A 20,138-nucleotide genomic window follows, 5' to 3' on the forward strand; every position below is an offset into this window, starting at 1 on the left:
GGTTTATTCACATCTTTGATGTCTCTGGGGATTTCATTGCCTTCAGGAGGAGCTGGAAGAGAAAGGGGAAGAAGACACAATGTCTGGATCGGCTTGTATATATATATACATCATCCTGACGATGGCAAATTAAGCCTGAAACATTAATGTAGACTGTCTCAAACATTGTGGTAAATATTTTTTTAAAAATAATAATTCGCTCCATTACTACATGTCGAGCACTTTTCGTACCATATTTGTATCAAACACGATTCAATATATATATATATATATATATATATATATATATATATATATATATATATATATATATATATATATATATATATATATATATATATATATATATATATATATATATATATATATGACCCCTCGCCTCAAAGCGGTATTAAGTCGGGTTGGTTAAGATGTTGAAAATTGAATTTATAGCCAGAAATATCAGATTATTTTGAGTTTATACGATTAATTGAGGAGAATGGATACCATATTCTAGGGTGATGATGCCAACTATTTATATATTTGACCAGTTTCAGCTTTTAAGAATCTGGTTCGTTCCGACATAATACCGTTTTGAGATGATGGGTCACATATATGCAGGTCCGACACCCAAATGCAATTATGGGCCTAGTTTAACATTGTTGGAATGGACAATATTTTGCGACATTTTTTGAGATTTCCAATACAACAATGAGCTCATAATGAAATGTGTTATCAGACCTGCAAATAAGTGCGAGTTGATCTGGATAATAGCAAAAATCTAGCCTAGCCTTTTTTTTTTTTAAATTATAGAAATCCTACATTCCTGCTCTTTAGAACTCAAAATTATGAAAATTAAATAGAATCCATTATAACCGTTGAATAGTAACACGAATAAACCAAAAAAAAATTTACAAACTGACCAATCAAACGAATGCCTTTTAAAAAAATGTTTACCTTCAACAATGGGAGGGGGAGCAGGGGAGGCCACTCCAGTTGCCAGTTGTTGCTGGAGTATTTGTTGCTGTTGTTTGTACTGCAAGTCTTGTATCAATCTCTTCTGTTCCTTGATCTCCTCTTGCTGTTGTCTCAATGTTTTCTGCTGGGCGTTGTAGCGATGTTCGAAGTTGTTGACCACATAATGTCGATTCATCCAAGGCTGAGTACCAAATCTTGATAATAATAAAAAAAAAATGCAAATGCGGCTATGTGGTCTAGTGGTATGCCACTCGCTATCGGATCGGAAGGTCCTGGGTTCGAGCCTCGCTCGGCGCATAGTTGAGTCCTTGGAAAAGACTCTTTACTCACATTCTCTCACCGCACTCAGGTGTAAAATGAGTAACTGGCCGTTAACAACGTTGTCTTTGTCCGAAAAATTGTAATATCGCCTAACAAGCGGCATGTCCCGTCCTACATGTTAAATATTGCTGTTGACCAGGGACCCATTGTAAAGCGCTTTGAGCACATTTAGTGGATATTGCGCTATATAAAAGCTCAATAAAAAAAAATAAAAAATAAAAAAATGCAAATAGATTAAAATACTTAACCAGACCTGCCTACTACTACGAAAATTTGGTAATATAACGGATTTTTGGCGCTGATCGGAAAAAATATATTAGGATGTTTACTTCAATAAAACAGATTGTAAACCATGTTCTGGTGTCAAAGTCAGAATAGAATGGAGTTAAAAGCTTTATTTTAACATATTAAGGACAAAGTGGAACTGTATGAAGGTTGTATAATATCCACTGTGCTATCACTCATGGAAACTACGATTATTTACAATTTGAAGTAGGCAGGTCTGCTTAACATAGAACATTTCCAGTTCAAAAAAATCTTTTTCGGTCAACAATGAAAACAATCATAACAGTAAAATAAAATAAATAAAATAAAATAAAATTCCCTTTATTCATCCAATAGGTGGAAATTTGTCTTTAGGGTCTATTCCAAGGGAAAACTGGAATGATCAAGGCGTCAGCCGCAGTGCATCACCGCAATCTGAGCTAGGGTGAGGTGACTTGCTCAAGGTCACATAGGGCAGCGGGTATTCGAACTCAGTACCTTTCGCGTAAGAAGCAAAGACCGTACCGCTGAGCCACGCTGCTGCTATTATCTCACAAGAACTAGACAGGTGGAAGGATCCCAGCGTGACAGTAGAATGATGGCAAACGTTTGAAAAACTATTTGTGTTCAGTATCCAAGGGAAACCAGCACAAAAAGTGTGCAGCATTGAATAATTTTAGATAAAATTGCACATTACCAATCTAATTGTCTTTTAGTTTGTTGGTTTTTGATAATAATAATAATAATAATAATAATAATAATAATAATAATAATAATAATAATAATAATAATAATATATAATAATAATAATAATGATAGTAATAGATATAGAATAATAATAATAATAATAATAATATAATAATAATAATAATAATAATAATAATAATAATAATAATAATAATAGTAATAGTAATAATAATAATAATAATAATAATAATAATAATAATAATAATAATAATAATAATAATAATAATAATAATAATAATAATAATATAATAATAATAATAATAATAATAATAATAATAATAATAATAATAATAATAATAATAATAATAATAATAATAATAATAATAATAATAATAATAATATTAAATGCCATTTATATAGTTCTTTACCCCGTTGTCACAGGCTCTAAGCGCTTTACAGTGATGTAAAACAAAACATATTGCAGTAAGATTTATAGTGCTTGCGACACTTTATGTAATTTTAGGACCAGTAAAAGGGAAGGAGATAAGAAAGGAATACAATTGATATATTAAACCATATTAGACCGTACCAGCTCAAGACAATAAAGTAAAAAAATCTAACCTTTTTCTAATTTGAGCATCTGTATAATTTTGTGGGACACCATCACCATTGAAACCGTCCTCCTCCTCAATGACACCATCACCAAAACCATTGTTGTGACCTTGACCCAGATTCCGGATGTCTTCCACTCCCAACTGCGTATGTTGCTTCGTCACCTGCCAAGCCTCGGTAGGAACAGCCTTTTTCCCTCTGTGCGTTGATGAGGAATTTGTCGTAACCGTTGTGTTGCTTACACTACTCATCGCAGACGAAGGCCTCGTGCTGGATATCGTTGATCTCGACTGAGATTTTAATCTTGATTTCTGCCAGGACATTTCCGACTTAGGCCTAGAGCTGTTTAATGTGACATTATTTCCTGTTACTTTCGTAAATTCACTGAATTGAGATTCCGAATCATCATCACTATTACCCGCATCATTGTCTACCCAAGCTTGTACTCGAGGATTTGGGTTCAAAACTTTACCACGATTCTGATTCTGATTTTTCAAAGCTGCAGAACTCCCATTAAAGTTTGTGATACTATTACTGTTATCCATGACCTGTTGTTGACTACTAGTTGTGCTAAACCGAGACCTGTCCGTATCAAACCCGGACATTTTATCACCGGCCAGCCGTCCTTCGGCCACAGCATTCAACAGCGACATCATTTTGTTTTTGGTTCTCGCCTTCTCCTCCTCCATTTCCCTCCTCTCCACTTCCTCTTTGACGTAGAAGCGCCAGCTGTGAAGACATTTACGCAGGAGATGATGTTGGTAGTGGGTGTCAGATGCCAGCACTTTTCTGTTAGACAAAAATTAAAACTTTCTAAAGCAGATCAAAACCAATCTAAAAAAAAAATTGAGCTTTCATATCGTGCAATATCCACTAAATGTGCTTAAAGTGCTTTACAAAAGGTCCCTGACCAACAGTAACACGTAAAATGTAGAACGAGACATGACACCTGTTAGGTGATAATACAATTTTTTCCGACAGAGACAACGCCATTAACGACCAGGTTTTCATTTTACACCTGAATATGGAGAGAGAATATGAGTAAAGAGCCTTTTCCGAGGACTCAACTATGCACCGAGTGAGGCTCGAACCCAGTTCTTCTGATCCAAAAGACCACATCGCCGTACATCTATAGAATTGTGCTATATAAATGTTTATATATCAAACATACAAGGAGTATTTTTTGTTAAATTTATGACAAAAAGTCAAACCTGTGGGTTTCTATGACTTCCTTTTCATGCTGTACAGAAGCGAGCTGCGCCCTCTGACCTCTGACATAGGACTTCCATGCCCCCCACACTCTGACCATGACCTTCCAGTCTGACATAGCCTTGACCTTTCCCAGCAGCAGACGACGAGACAGAACGTAGTCATACCAGGCATTGAAATGAAGATGGAGACACTGAAAAACACACAAATCGAGATCAGAAATCCTTAGTGGTATAATTTACTAACAAAACAGGCAAGGTATTTTTGGGTAAACTGAGTCACGACTTCCCAAAGCATTCCAAATAGTAGTAGTAGTAGTAGCGTATGGCTACACCTCCAATTCATTTCGTCAACCCTGCTTCGAAAGTCATCCTCCGCCCTAAGGACTGTTTCCTTGAACCTTCAAGTTTAGTTACCGGACCGTGGAGGACGATGTGATCGCTGGTCATTGGATCTGCCTGACATTTCTGGCAGGCATCACTGTTCCCAAGTTTCCATCTGCACATATTTGATGCAGTTCTGCCATGTCCTGTTAAGAGGCGATTTGAGGAAACCCAGTATTTCCTGGCGTTGTGGAATGCAGGCATTCTTTTAGTTGGATCTTTTATGATGTTTCCTCCTCTTGGTGGTTTCCTGTTCTACATTTCTCTCCAGTTCTCCTCCAATATGAAGTCTGCCATTTTTTGTTATTCCAAATAAAAATTTAAGTCATCTCAATAAGATTTATCTTTATGTATAATTTGCAAATAGCATATTAATAAATAATAATAAATGAAATTTGTAAAGTGCCTTACCCCCATCTCAACAGACTCTAGCACTTTGCAACACATTAAGGTCATATCAGCGCCAGTAAAAAGGAAGAAAATGGGTTAGTAACAAGTTCTAGAACTACAATTAAAGCACCCAAGAAAAGGTGAGACAAAGGGGAATTGGTTAAAATAGGAAAAACAGATGTAGATTCCAAGAGCAAACTATCAATGTACTTAGTTTGAGATCACCTAGAATATATCTCTGTCGTCTATCTGGAATTTAGTAATGTATTTGTTTTTTTGTTGTTGGCTGAAGAAGGGTTTTGAGCCCGAAACGTTCCGTGTTTTGGTATTTTGTTGTTTTTTTTAGCTGTTATATTTATTTTTGTTTATCACTTTTGACATTATTTCAGGTATTGTTAGATACGACATTTCTTCACAAACTATTTTGACCTCTCCTCATTTGACAGAATAAAAATGCAACAAATTCCGACTACCTTTAAGTTTTTGCTTTCTTGTTTGGCCTGCCACAATTCTTGTTTAATCATCCTCTGTTTTCTTCTCTCACTCTCCATTCTTCGAGACTCGAGCTGTATTCGTTCTTCTTCATACTTCTGTCTCTCCAACTCCTCTCTCGCCAATCTCTCCACTGCTTCTCTCTCCTCCCTTTCTCTGAAAGAAAAAAAATAATTTTAAATTGGGCTTTTATATAGCGCAATATCCACTAAACATGCTCAACGCGCTTTACAAGGGGTCCCTGGCCAACAGCAACATTGAGCATGTAAGACGGGACATGACGCCTGTTAGGCAATATTACAATATTTTTTGGACAGAGACAATGCTGTTAACGGCCAGTTACTCATTTTGCACCTGAGTACGGTGAGAGAATGTGAGTAAAGAGCCTTCTCCAAGGACTCAACTAAGCCGAGCGAGGCTCAAACCCACGACCTTTCGATCCGAAAGCGAGTGTCATACCACAAGACCACATAGTGACACAAAATATATATACAAACAAAACTAAAATAAAAAAATGAAAATAAAAGCCACAAAAAAAAAAAATACTGAAAGTAAAATAAAATAATTAAAAAATATTCTTTATTTAACCTACTAGGAGATTTTGCCTTGATGGCCAATACTATTCCAAAGTGAGATAGGGGGTTTGTTTTTGTTTTTAAAGGTTTTATGGCGCTTGCAACACATTTAGGTCATATCAGCGCAAGTAAAAATGAAGAAAATTGGATAGTAATAACATTCCAAAGGTACAATTAAAAGGACTTGAGGAAAAAAAAGTGACAAAGGGGAAATGGTTCAAATATATGGAACAGATGTAGATTCCAAAAGCACACTATCAGTGTACTTAGTTTGAGATCACCTAAAAGTCTCGCCCAGACACTAGCACAAGATCCCATTAAGAGGAATACACTCAAATGTTTACAAGTCATATGTTGAAAATTAAAAAAAAAAAATTACAGAACAAAACAGAGAGATGATTTACAATGAAAAAATATCATCTGCCAAAACTAAAGCTATACGTTTGAGTGTTTCCTTCCCAGAAAAGGACTCTGGTCAGGGTCAGGAAAAAAGCAAAGTAATCTCATTCCAAGACAAAGACAGAAAGCAATTGGAAAACAGATACAGGAGGATAGAAGACACAGGAAGTACCTCCCTGCCCACTATGAGAGGTCGGGAACCCCACCCAGGAGATACGGTGTAATGAATTGTTCAAGGCTACACAGCATGGAAGGCATGTTGAATCTTTTATATACACGCTAGTAGTAGTAGTAGTAGTAGTAGTAGTAGTAGTAGTAGTAGTAGTAGTAGTAGTAGTAGTAGTAGTATAGTAGTAGTAGTAGTAGTAGTGGTAGTGGTAGTAGTAGTAGTAGTAGTAGTAGTAGTAGTAGTAGTTAGTAGTAGTAGTAGTAGTAGTAGTGTAGTAGTAGTAGTAGTAGTAGTAGTAGTAGTAGTAGTAGTAGTAGTAGTAGTAGTAAGTAGTAGTAGTAGTAGTAGATAGTAGTAGTAGTAGTAGTAGTAGTAGTAGTAGTAGTAGTAGTAGTAGTAGTGGTAGTAGTAGTAGCGTATGGCTACACCTCCAAATTCATTTCGTCAACCCAGCTTTGAAAGTCTTCCTCCGCCCTAAGGATGGTCCCATAGCCACCTTCAAGTTTAGTAACTGGACAGTGGAGGACGATGTGATCACTGGTCTCTGGGGCTGCCTGACATTTCCAGCAGGTATCACTATTTCCAAGTTTCCACCTGCACATATTGATGCAGTTCTGCCATGTCTGTTAAGAGGTGATTTGAGGAAACCCAGTATTTCCTGACGTTGTGGAATGCAGGCACTCTTTTAGTTGGATCTTTTATGATGTTTCCTCCTCTTGGTGTTTCCCTGTTCCAGTTTTCCTCAACGCTGAAGTCTGCCATTTTAGTTAGGTGGAAAGGTCTTCTCGAGATTATACACGCTAAGAATAGAAGAGTAAACTGCAGAGATGTGTTGTCCCATCAAATCAATAAACAACTAATTCCACTCCAATGGTGACAGAGTCTAGTGAAGATAATCATTGCTACCCAACAGGCCATCAGACATAACATTCAATAAATAGGATTTAAGTTAGTTTAAAAAAAAAAATTATGAAATAGATTTTATTTTTAAATAGAGCATTTATATAGCACAATATTCACTAAACACGCTCAAAGTGCTTTACAGGGGGTCCTTGGCCGACAGCAACACTTAACATGTAGGACGGTCTGTTAGGCAATATTACAATTTTTTCAGACAGAGACAATGCTGTTACCGGCCAGGTACTCATTTTACACCTGAGTACGGTGCAAGAAAGTGAGTAAAGAGCCTTTTCCAAGGGCTCAAATATGCGCCAAGTGAGGCTCAAACCCAGGACCTTCCGATCCGAAATGTTGTATACCTCTTTGGTTATGTGGACCTGTGGTATGACACTCGCCTTCGGGCCTATGCGGCGTTAACAGCGTTGTCTCTGTCCAGAAAAATAAGAATATCAACAGGTGTCATGCATCGTCCTTCATATTAAGTGTTGCTTTTGGTAATGGAGCCTTTATAAAGCAATTTGAGTATGTTTAGTGGATATCGTGCTATCATCATCCATCATGGCTTGTCCTCTTGAGCACGTTGCTGGTCAGCTGTCTCCACGAATCACGATCCTCTGCGAGTGCGCATGAAATCTGTGTTGCTTTTAAAATCACATTTGGCCATTCTTAGGTTATTTAAATAAGTCACTCTTTGTCTTCCTCAAACTCTCATTCCTTTAATCATCCCAGTGCTATATCAATGCTCAAATTAGTTTTTACCTGAAGCAAGCAAACAAAAAAAACAATAAATGTGACCCCTCGTCTCAAAACGGTATTAAGTCGGGATGATTAATATGCTAAAAATGGAATTTATAACCAGAAATATCAGACTTAAGTCGAGTTTATTTGCTTTATAGAGGAGAAGGAATTATCATATTTTACTGTGCTAAATACCAACGTTTTATATTTTTGACCAGTTAAACTATAATTTGACTTTTTAGCATCTGGTCCATCCCGACTTAATACCGTTTTGAGACGAGGGGTCACAAATACCTTCTGACTTTGTCCTCTTTCTTCCTGTTTTCCACGGCCATTTCCTTTCTTAACCTCATCATCTCTTTTTTTATCTCCTCCTCTTCTTTCCTCACCAGGGCCTCTTTGTCTTTTTGCTCCTAAAAGAAATAAAAGAACACAGGGACAAAAATTTTTTTAAATCAGAGTTGCCAATCACCAACAAAGGAGGTCCTTTATACAGACCTGCCAACCCTTCACATTTCCAAAAAGGGGAATCAGAACGTCAGAAAATAGGAAATTTTTACAATTAGATAATTCCCTCACATAATTACCACCAGATTTGTCACCAAACACGTAAAGATGGTATTTTGGCACAATGGAAACACGATAAAAATGTTGTGTGTTACACAATGGAATGGGGAAAGAGGAAGGGAGTGCAATTAATTTTCATACTTATCTCCCTTTTGGCAATCCCTAAAAATTTTATTATTTTTACACCTCGCCCTTTCTTATCAATATCACTTTATTTTTAAAATTGGAATTATATAGAAAATGGTGGAATGGCAGAAAGGAAGAGTGAAATGCGGCTATGTGGTCTAGTGGTATGACACTCGCTTTCCGATCGGATGGTTCTGGGTTCGAGCCACGCTCGCCGCATAGTTGAGTCCTTGGAAAAGACTCTTTACTCACATTCTCTCACCGTACTCAGGTGTAAACTGAATACCTGGCCGTTAACAGCGTTGTCTCTGTCCGAAAAAATTGTAACATCGCCTAATAGGCGTCATGTCCCGTCCTCAGTGTTAAATGTTGCTGTTGGCCAGGGGCCCCTTGTAAACCGCTTTGAGCACCTTTAGTGGATATTGCGCTATATAAAGCTCATTTTTTTTTTTCAATTTTTTTTTTTACTCTTAGGGGTTATTTAAAAACATACAAAATAGATTTTGCTTAGGTGTATGACTGAAGAAGGGCTTTGAGCCCAATATGTTCATTATTTTGTACTTTTTTGTAGCAGTTAATTTCATTTTTTGTCAACATGGATATCATGTTGTAAATTTGTCTTCCGAAATGACAAAAATTAAAAAATTATTTCAAAAAATTAAAATTGAGCTTTTTATATAGCGCAATATCCACTAAATGTGCTCAAAGCGCTTTACAATGGGTCCCTGGTCAACAGCAACATTTAACATGTAGGACGGGGCATGACGCCTGTAAGGCAATATCACAATTTTTCAGCATAAAGACAACGCTGTTAATGACCAGGTACTCATTTTACACCTGAGTACGGTAAGAGAATGTGAGTAAAGAGCCTTTTCCAAGGACTCAACTATGCACCGGGAAGAATCGGGTCAAAAACCTTTACTTGATTCTGATGTTCTAGTCGATGTCTCAGTTCATGAAGACTCTGGAATGTATAATATCAACAACATAAAATGACTAGCCATCCCCATCAACCATCCCTAAAATCCCGACCAACCTTCATGATCATCTGCTGTGCCTGAACTTTGGCTTCTTTCTTCATCTGTCTCTCCTTCATCTTCTTCAGCTCTTCCTTCCGCCGCTTCTCCCTGTCCTCTTTCACCATCTGATGTCGCAGTTCCATTTTGGTGCGGGGATCGGGGGTCGTCTTTGTGTCGTCTCCAAAACCGAGATCTTTCCTGGGGACAAAAAAGAAAATATGTGACTCATCGTCTCAAAACGGTATTATGTCGGAACGAACCAGATGCTTAAAAGCCGGATTAAATTTTAAACCAGTCAAAAATATAACTTGTTGGCATTAGCACCCTAGAATATGATATCCATTCTCCTCAATAAAACATACAAACTCAACACAAGTCTGATATTTCTGGCCATAAATTCAATTTTCAACATCTTAACCAACCCGACTCAATACCGCACACGGGACTTGTCGAGGCATCTAAAGAAATGGGCAAAAATGAATATAACAAGCACCAAAAAAACAAAATAAACAGAAAGAGTAAAAATTTGGGTCTATTAAATATAATTTCTAAAAAAAGTACTTTACAATAGACTAAAGTATCCTATCCAAAGAATAGCAAGCAATTGTCTCAGTTGTTTAATTTATTTAATTTAACAGAAATTGGGATAAACACAGACAGTTTCAGGCTCAAAACCCTTCTTCAGCCACAAACAAAAACAGTTAGAATGATAATACATTTACGTTAAACACAGATAGACGGCATAGTAAAAAGTACTGTACAAAATTAAATATAACAACTTTTTTTAAAATAAATAAATAATAAATAAATAAACGTGGAATAATTGAACTCAAAACCCTTCTTCAGTTTATAATTTTTAAAAGTTGTTCGAACATTAAAACATCACTTTAATTCCAGAAGGACTGTGATACTGATGATAATGATAATAATAATAATAATAATAATAATAATAATAATAATAATAATAATAATAATAATAATAATAATAATAATAATAATAATAATAATGATAATAATAATAATATTGATGATGATGATGATGATGATGATGATGATGATGATGATGATGATGATGATGATGATGATGATGATGATGATGATGAATGATGCTGATGATAATAATACTGATGATAAAAACAATGTACACTTCTAGTGTGCAGTCTACCCTCCTTACACACAGAAGATTTTGAGCACATCAATCCACTATTATATACACCTAATGTGCTCACAACAAAAGTCACAACAAGATCTTGACAGCCTCAAAACTCTGGCCCAGGACCGTGACCAATGGAAACGATTAACAACATGGATGGAGAGAGCAGCTATACTTATCGACCATGACTGAATCACACAATTCTCAGCAAGCGTCATTCGGACTGCGAAGCATACAACTACCATTGTGCTCTAAACTCTTCATGGGGACAGCAAGATAATTGTCGAGTTTGAACTCAGCCTGAATCAATGCAGGACGACAAGCTAGTGTTAAAAAACATGTCGTCATACAATAGGCTTCAACAGTCGTGATGTTACTTTGCATGTAAAGATGCATAGTAACTTAGTAAGTGGTTCTAAACTATTGGAACAATGGCGGACGCTCTTATGAAATACTTCTTCTCCGTCAAGCATAAAAGTGTATCCAGAGAAGAAAAACATTATAAATCTGATCATGTTTTGATTTTTATACATTCTGATGACATGACATGTGAAAAAGTTCTCGCCAGCATGAAGAGTAACGAGTACCAATTTTCTTTGTTTAGAACCAAGCTGCTGGTTGCTGGGTGGACGTGACATCAGACTATTGAATCCTATTACACTTACTTGAAAGCTTCCTTGACCACATCTTTAGACATGAGAGTTTTGAGGACAGAGGTTACAGCCTCGTTTTCATCCATGTCGTATAAATGGGCGTAGGGATCTGGGTGGGTGAGGATAAAAACAGTCATTGGAAAAGTGGAAAATATGAGAGAGGGAGGGAGGGAGAGAGAGAGAGAGAGGGCGAGAGAGGGAGAGGGGGAGAGAGAGAGAGAGAGAGAGAGAGAGAGAGAGAGAGAGAGAGAGAGAGAGAGAGAGAGAAAGAAAGAGAGAGAGAGAGAGAGAGAGAGAGAGAGAGAGAGAGAGAGAGAGAGAGAGTAGAGAGAGAGAGATGTTTTTAATGTTTTTTTTAATTTTTAGGGGTTTTACGGCGCTTGCAACACATTTAGGTTATATCAGCGCCAGTAAAAAGGAAGAAAATGGGATGGTAAAAATGTTCTAGAATTACAATTAAAGCACCCAAGAGAAAGTAAGACATAGGGGAACTGGCAACAAATAGGTATCAGATGTAGAATCCAAGAGCATACCACCAATGTACTTAGTTTGAGATCACCTATTAGTCTCATCCGGACACAAGCACAAAATCCAACAAGGAGGAATACACTCAAATGCTTACATTATACATCTATATATATAATACATCATGACAAGCAACCCCCCCCCCCCCCCCCAACCCATTAGCAGATGTTTGGAAAATACACTGAGGGGTTTATAACACTGAATTCTGTAAATATTTGGAAAATTGGCAACATTGAAGAACGTCCACTTTAAAGAATTACAATAATTATAAGAAAGGAAAAAAAAAATCTTACCTTCGTTACCAAGGGCTGACCTTTTGACCCGTTCATAGATGGCTGCCTCGTCAATCTCCCAATCGTCGTCCTCCAATTTGATGTTATTCAAGATATCCCTCGCTGATTCGACCTCGTGATCGTGATCGTCAATCCTGTTATTGCTACTTGTGTTCTTCTTCCTGTCGCGGTTTCTAGAATCTTCTTCTTCTCTATCCTTCTGTTGTTTACGAGCCCTTCTCCAGGCTTCCAGGTCATCATAGCCATCGTCTGCGTCAAAGTGGACTTTATCTGTCACCCACTGCCGAAGAAGCTCTTGTGCTGAAATTGAATAATATAAATATAAAATAAACAAACATAGAAGTCCTGAGAAGGATCGGAATAAAATCACCAATTCTTCTTCAAACTGTAAAGAAATTGAAACTGAACTATTTTGACTAGCCACGAATCATTAGAAAAGCACATTCTGCAGACAAGGGTAGACGGCAAGAGAGGAAGAGGTAGACCAACAAGAAGCTGGGAACAAGATATATGTGAATGGCTGGGAATGACAACAACTCAAGCAAGTAGACTGGCGGAAAACCGTAATCTGTTTCGCAAGAAAGTACGGGAAGCAACGTCCTACGCAGGATCAGCTGACTAGAAGAATATAAAATAATGTAAGTATTGCTTGAAGACAAAAAAAAAAGAACCAAAAATAAAACCTTGTGCAACATCCACTAAACCTGCTCAAAGCGCTTTACAAATGGGTCCCAGACCGACAGCAACAAGTAGTGTAAAGAACAAAACACGATGCATGTTAGGCTTTCATTACATACAAGTCAGATAAAAAGTGATAAAAATCTGACCAATTGATAACATAATGCTGTTATTACATTAAATTTTGACATTTAACAACCTTAAACTTTATCAAATATCAAAAAAAGGTGTTAAAATAGAATTTTTGACTGAAATCAGTAATTTATTGACCTCAAAGAAAGAGCATGTAGACTAAAAAAAACTAGAGGTTTTATATATAGTGCAATATCCAGTTAATGTGCTCAAAGCGTGTTTCAAATGGTCCTTGGCCAACAGCAACGTGTAACATGTAGAATGAGACATGACGCCTGTTAGGCAATATTACAAATTTTTGGACAAAGACAACGCTGTTAACGGCTAGGTACTCATTTCACACCTGAGTACGGTGAGAGAATGTGAGTAAAGAGCCTTTTCCAAGGACTCAACTATGCGCCGAGCGCGAGACCCGAACCCAGGACCTTCCGATCCGAAAGCGAGTGTCATACCACTAGACCACATAGCCGCACAGTATGGTGAGAGTATGGTGAGAGAATGTGAGTAAAGTCTCTTTTCCAAGGACTCAACTATGCGCCAAGCGAACTGTATGGCAAAGCGAAACCCAGGACCGTATGATCCGAAAGCGAGTGTCATACCAAAAGGCCACATCAAGGCTCCTACCAATGAAAAAAAGTAAACTAAATAATGAAACCTTCTGAATGAGCCTCTTCTTCAAACCGAGCCTGCCTAGTGTGGGACTGTGCCAGTGCTCTCCCCTTCTTCTTTGCCGATAACGACGACGACGATGAACCGACAAATCCAAAAGCTGCATCTGTCGCCTTGTCAGACGCGTCTTCAACTTTCTGGTAAAATGGAGAGTAAAATTGAACAAATATGGCAAAAAGTCAAAAATTTATGTTCTCACAAAGGCAACATTTGTCTTGAGCCTGACTAACATGGAGTAAAACACTTTACAACAAAAAGCTAAATTAATAAATCTTATTATTATCCCTTTGGGAGTCCTGCTAGCTCAGTTGGAAGAGCACTTGCTTCACAAGCAAAGGGACTGAGATCGATCCTAGGTGCAATCGAGATTTTTTCTGACCCGCCTGACCACCCTGCAGTGATTGGGTAGCTGGGTCTATAGATCTGGTGGAAAGTATTTTGCAATAAACTAGCATCACATCCAAAAGGGTAGCAAGCATATTCCTTTCGTTTTAGGGAAAACTCAATTTTACTACAAAACGTAAAAGCAAAAATATTATGAGGTGTCCCTCTTATCCATTGTAAAAAAAAAATGTAGGAGTTCGATAAGTACACTATAATTTTTTCTAAAAAGAAAAAATTACCCCAAAAAAGCTAGAAGAATTCAGTGTAGATTGACTGCAATAAATAATAAACTGAATTATTTTATTCAAAGAATAAAGCTGTGAGAAGACCATTCAATAACCGATGTAAGCAAAGTATGATAAATCTCAATTATTTTTTTTTAATAATAAAAAAATGTAAAAATTGAGCTTTTATATAGCGCAATATTCACTTAACGTGCACAAAGCACTTTATAACGGGTCCCTGACCAACAGCAAAATGTAACATGTAGAATGAGACATGACACCTGTTAGACAATAAAATATAATTTTGTCTGAGAGACAATGCTGTTAACAGTCAGGTATTCATTTTACACCTGAATATGGTGAGATAATGTGAGTAAAGACGCTTTTCCAAGGACTCAACTATGTACTGAGCGAGGCTCGAACCATGGACCTTCCGATCTGAAAACGAGTGTCATACTAAAACGGAAAGAATTGTTTAAAAATGTTGCCTTTTTTCTAAAAATAAAAAAACAGTCAATGCGACAACAAACACATATCCTCAGACTCAGACTGCCAAACAATTTTTTTGATCTTACCTTAATCCAGTCTTGAATATCATTAGAACTGGTTACTCTCTGATTAAATGAGAAGAAAATAGAAATTATTTTTTAAAATAAAAAGAAAAATTAAGGATGAGTATAAAACAGATTTTCAACGATGACCAGGAGGAGGTGAAAAAAAATAAACCCACGGGAAACTTTTGTCTTTGAGGGTTACCTTAATGAAAAGCCAAAATAACACGGTTGGACCTTGTCGCAAAACAACAAAGACAGCAACAAGGTTGGGGGGGGGGGGGGGGGGGGGGGGGGAAATGAAAGAATGAATAAAATATTGTACTAGAGGTCTCTGATTCGAGTCTCGCTCTATCACAATCACATTTTTTCCTTCACCAAGAAACTAAGTCCTATTGCTCGCTTTGCAGTGCTGCACAGTGGCAGATGCCAGGCTTATCCGGTTCTTTTATGAGAGAGACCCAGGACAAATTTCAAAAGTCAGAACACAATATAAATATTTTAAAATGTAGTCCTTTAGAGCCATTGGGCCCATATAGCTGGAGTTTATCCCGGTTTCTATAGCGTGAAACGGACAATCGCAATTGCTTGCTATCCTAACAGTAACAGACTCAGCTACCCATTCACTGCTGGGTGGTCAGGGGTGGGTGGGGGTCAGAAAACATCTCAACTGCACGCAGGATCGATCTTGGTTCCTTTGGGTATGAAGCGAATGCTCTACCAACTGACATTGGGACCCCACAGTTTAATATAAAGCAATGGAAAAAATTAGAATATAATGATATCCAACCAGAATTTATAATTTGAATGAAAAAAAAAAAATTAAGTTTAAGGGAAGACATAATTTTCTTTTTACAAAAAGTCTGCACATCTGATTTGTGGAGGAAATGAATTCTAGGAACGCTGTGATTATCCCCAGACACCTGTCTGGGGATAATAAAAATTTGTTATCCCCAGACACCTGTCTGGGGATAACGAATTTTTATTATCCCCAGACGCATATTTGAAACTCCGCTCTTTTAAACAATTATCCACATTCCAGAATATGGAATGTTTCCAGATACACATAGAAATAAGGAAAGTTAATAAAATATCTATAAAAACATAAAATTAACCAACATTGAAATCAGTTGTTACTACATATACACAATATGCGTCGACTTCGAAGTGGGTGTCATGGCCGAATGGTTTAGTCGTCTGCCCTGGAAGTTTGACCATAATCGACGTTGTGGGTTCAAATCCTGGTAACGTCACTTTTTTTTTTTAAATTCCGTCTTCTTTTTACAGAACGTTGAAAGGGATAAATGTCCCATCCATCCTCCCCCCACCTCTTTTTTTTTATTATTAAACTCTCTCTCTCTCTCTCTCTCTCTCTCTCTCTCTCTCTCTCTCTCTCTCTCTCTCTCTCTTGTTTTTTTCTAGTTTCTAGCAAATAAATTCGTCCCCACTCCGATCTCAAATAGTTTCTAAAAAGAATAAATAATTAAAAAGCAAACAAACAGAAATATTCAGAGAGCGACCAAATGGTCAGATAGAGGAGAAAAAAAAAACAATAAGTGTTTTAAACATAAAAACAATAATTGTTTTAAAAATAAAAACAATTTAAGAAATTCATGCTCAGAAACGGAACATTTACATAAAGGTTTAGCAAACAAAAAACTCTAAGGTTTAGGTCAAAATATAAAAAAGAAAAAAGAAAAAGAGAGATTTCCCTCGGAGCAGGGAATAGTGTTAACAATAATAATAATAATAATAATAATAATAATAATAATAATAATAATAATAATAATAATAATAATAATAATAATAATAATAATAATAATAATAATTATTATAATAACAATAATAATAATAATAATAATAATAATAATAATAATAATAATAATAATAATAATAATAATAATAATAATATAATAATAGTAATAGTATGATAATAAGAGTATTAATAATAAAAATAATACTATTATTGATAATAATATAATAATGATTATGATGGTAACAGTAATAATAATAACAAATATTACAATTATCATCATTATTATTATTATTATTATTATTATTATTATTATTATTATTATTATTATTATTATTATTATTATTATTATTATTATTATTATTATTATTATTATTATCATTGACCAAAACAAAAAAAAACAATAATAGATCGAGAGCAAATTAAATAATGAAATAATATTATCGGAGAAATAAAAAATTCAACTGATTAAAAAAAAACTCTTGCTCGGAACTCGGAACAAAAGTGAAAACAATGAAAATCAATTGGGAAGAAAGAAAGAAAAGTAAAAAAAAAAAAAAAAAAATGAGTGGGGGGGGGGGGGGGGGGGGGGGGGGGGGGGGGGGGGGGCGGTCGCGACTGGGTCGAATCTGTGCAGCTAAAAGGAGTAAAATGAAATGTGGCCTTACCCACTGAGCTGCCTGTCCACACCGCTATCGGAATATTTTAAATTCATATATGAGCTAAACATATTTCCACCATTTTTGATTCCTTGTTTTGGTAGTTATTTTCATCTCTGATTCGAATAAAAATATGTTGTTGGATCTAGTTTTGTGGACGTGTGATACTAAATTGTATTGTCTTGTGCGAAGCAGACAGGAAATAACAGGTGTGGGTTTTGGGCTTTGGGGCGAACAACACCATGGCCTAGGAATTCGTCCGCGACATAAAAATTATTCCCGGTCGTCCCCAAAATTGTGGCCAGAATGAGCAAATTATAGAAACAAGAGATGATCAATAAAGTTAACAGGTAGGTTGGTAATGAAAATTTAAATGGTTGGTGGACTATGAACAGATTTGATGATTAACAACTTTCTTCCTGGTTGAAAATAAAAAGTCGAATTGCCAGTTTGACGTTTTCAGATCAAAGTAACAAAAGAAATTTCACTGATCCATTTGCTTTAAAATATTTTTTAAAAAAGAGCTGGATTTGACATTTGATCACTATTTACTTTCATCTTGTGTTAAATATCACTTGATATATTAACTGTTTTGGGACACAACCACTAGTATTTTTTCCAGAATATTTGGTATTTTTCACGCCTAGTTTGGCATTTTGCATAAAATCTTTCTGCCCACTTGCTACATGCGTCTGGGGATAGTATCCTCAGACAGTTGTCTGGGGATAACAAAAATTGGTTATCCCCAGACACCTGTCTGGGGATAACGAATTTTTATTATCCCCAGACAGGCGTCTGGGAATAATGACAGCCTTCTAGGAAAAGGGGGTCCGAAATTCAAACGAAAGTTCACAAATTTTGCTTAATATTTTAGGTTTTGCCAAAATTTTGTTCTTGTTAAGTGATCTCTATGTTTTTGTGGCAATGCAGATGCTCAATAAAAAAAAAAAAAGAAAAAAAGAAAAGAAAGAAGCCCTTTCTTACGTGAGCTCTAGATTGCACAACTGGTTTTGTTTGTCGTTTCCACCTATAGAGTCCTGATTTGTGCACGTCTTCATCCATTTTGATACTCAATAATTACCGGAAATTTTCTGAAACTTAAACATTTTGATGTTGCAAAAATTCGAGACACACTCAATTGCCTGCCTGAGTAAGGGGAAGCCTTTCGTATTTCCTATTTTAAAAAAAATGTTTCCATGCAATATTGTTTATCTATCTGCAATATAAATATTAATGCAGTCCTCAAAAGAATACATGCTACATAGGTCTATATTTATCTGTGCTTAACTGCCGTCGATCAGTTATTGAAATTGTTGAAGATTGTGAATGTAGATAATTATGAAAACTTTTTCCTCTGCAATGAAAAGACGGCGAAGTAAAAAACATAAACCGGAGCATAACTTTGAGCACTTTCAATATTTCCCCTCAGATATAATTGGGGAAAAAAACATTTTTGGCCTCTTTACATCATATTCTGTGTTTGGAATGAAATACGTTTTCTCAGAACAATTTATATCCCTAATAATGTGCTAATTAAGATAATTTCACCGATATTCACGCAAAGTAGTACAAAGTACTGGATAATAATTTTTAATGACAGAGCGTCTATAGTTTCGTCTTCGTTAAAATTGAGATTCGATTGATTCATGTTATTGTTATTCTAACTTTAATTTATTTATAACTATCTACATGATACATGTTTTAAAGAGAAAAAAAATCTTTAATTCCAGACTCCTCGTTTCTTCTTATTATTATTTTACAAAGCGCGTATTCACACCAAAACACTGGTAATGGAGAGAGGTCCCTGTCGCCATAATGCTTTGTTTACACGAAACTGAGTTTCCACCTTTCTGGAGTTGAGGGTGGGGAGGAGGAGGAGGGGAATGGCAAGGCATGGCAGAGAAACTCACAGTACAGACTAGGCCTTCTCTCAAGTCTGTGGACAAACTTAACAGAAATGAGAGAGAGAGAGAGAGAGAGAGAGAGAGAGAGAGAGAGAGAGAGAGAGAGAGAGAGAGAGAGAGAGACATCGGTGGTGGGGTTGTCGATTTGTTGTTGTTGTTGGTAATCTTCCTCTTTATCAATCTGACACAGTGGTACCGGGTTTAGGTAAGGTAAACGGAAGATTATTTTTTGGTTGTTCTTCTCTATCTTTTTTTTTTTTTCTTTTTTTTTTCTTTTTTTTTTTTCTTTTTTTTTTCTTTTTTTTTTTTTTGACAATCTTCTATAGATAGTATGCGCTTGGCTAAGAAGCTTATAGTCGGGTTAATTCAGTTCAGTGAGCATTACTCATGAACGCGGATGGCAAAAAACAATAACAAAGACCCGAGTGACGTCATCTTCGAACCTACTATATCTGCCACAGTGGTATTGGATATATTAACCCGATTACCTCCCGTCAGTCGTGTAACACGGTCGCCCGAACTGTTTTTGCTTGAAGTTGGGTTGTTTTTTGTTGTTTTTTTTTTTTTTTTGTTTTGTTTTTTGTTTTTGTTGGGGGTTTTTTATTTGCTTGTTTCTTATATAAAAGAGGGTTTGTTTTTTTTTAATGCAATTATACCTCCAAATTTTACTTTCTTCAAAATTATGTTGTAAACGCACAAAGGAAAGGAATGACACAAGAGATAAAGGGGTAGCCTTCGCAGAAGCTTTTGGT

The 20,138-nt window shown here is 36.1% G+C and overlaps 1 protein-coding gene across 1 annotated transcript in view; it reads right to left on the bottom strand.

Annotated features, from left to right (window-relative positions):
• The window catches only part of LOC144959421 (uncharacterized), a 31,426-nt gene extending 12,586 nt beyond the window's left edge, over positions 1 to 18,840 (bottom strand). The window contains exons 1-12 of the mRNA XM_078892001.1: positions 18,467 to 18,840; positions 15,095 to 15,133; positions 13,898 to 14,048; positions 12,433 to 12,732; positions 11,627 to 11,723; positions 9,826 to 10,006; positions 8,391 to 8,509; positions 5,297 to 5,471; positions 4,053 to 4,243; positions 2,851 to 3,630; positions 937 to 1,151; positions 1 to 52 (exon numbers count right to left, since the gene is read on the bottom strand). The exon at positions 1 to 52 is cut by the window's left edge and continues 141 nt beyond it. Coding sequence (XP_078748127.1) covers positions 1 to 52; positions 937 to 1,151; positions 2,851 to 3,630; positions 4,053 to 4,243; positions 5,297 to 5,471; positions 8,391 to 8,509; positions 9,826 to 10,006; positions 11,627 to 11,723; positions 12,433 to 12,732; positions 13,898 to 14,048; positions 15,095 to 15,133; positions 18,467 to 18,544 — 2,378 coding nt within the window. The 5' untranslated portion in view covers positions 18,545 to 18,840. The remainder of the gene's footprint in view (positions 53 to 936; positions 1,152 to 2,850; positions 3,631 to 4,052; positions 4,244 to 5,296; positions 5,472 to 8,390; positions 8,510 to 9,825; positions 10,007 to 11,626; positions 11,724 to 12,432; positions 12,733 to 13,897; positions 14,049 to 15,094; positions 15,134 to 18,466) is intronic.
• Between the last annotated feature and the right edge of the window lie 1,298 nt (positions 18,841 to 20,138).

This window comes from Berghia stephanieae, chromosome 14 (genome assembly GCF_034508935.2).
Source record: "Berghia stephanieae isolate SIO BIC M18660-M18661 chromosome 14, UCSD_Bste_1.3, whole genome shotgun sequence".
Lineage (NCBI taxonomy): Eukaryota > Metazoa > Mollusca > Gastropoda > Nudibranchia > Aeolidiidae > Berghia > Berghia stephanieae.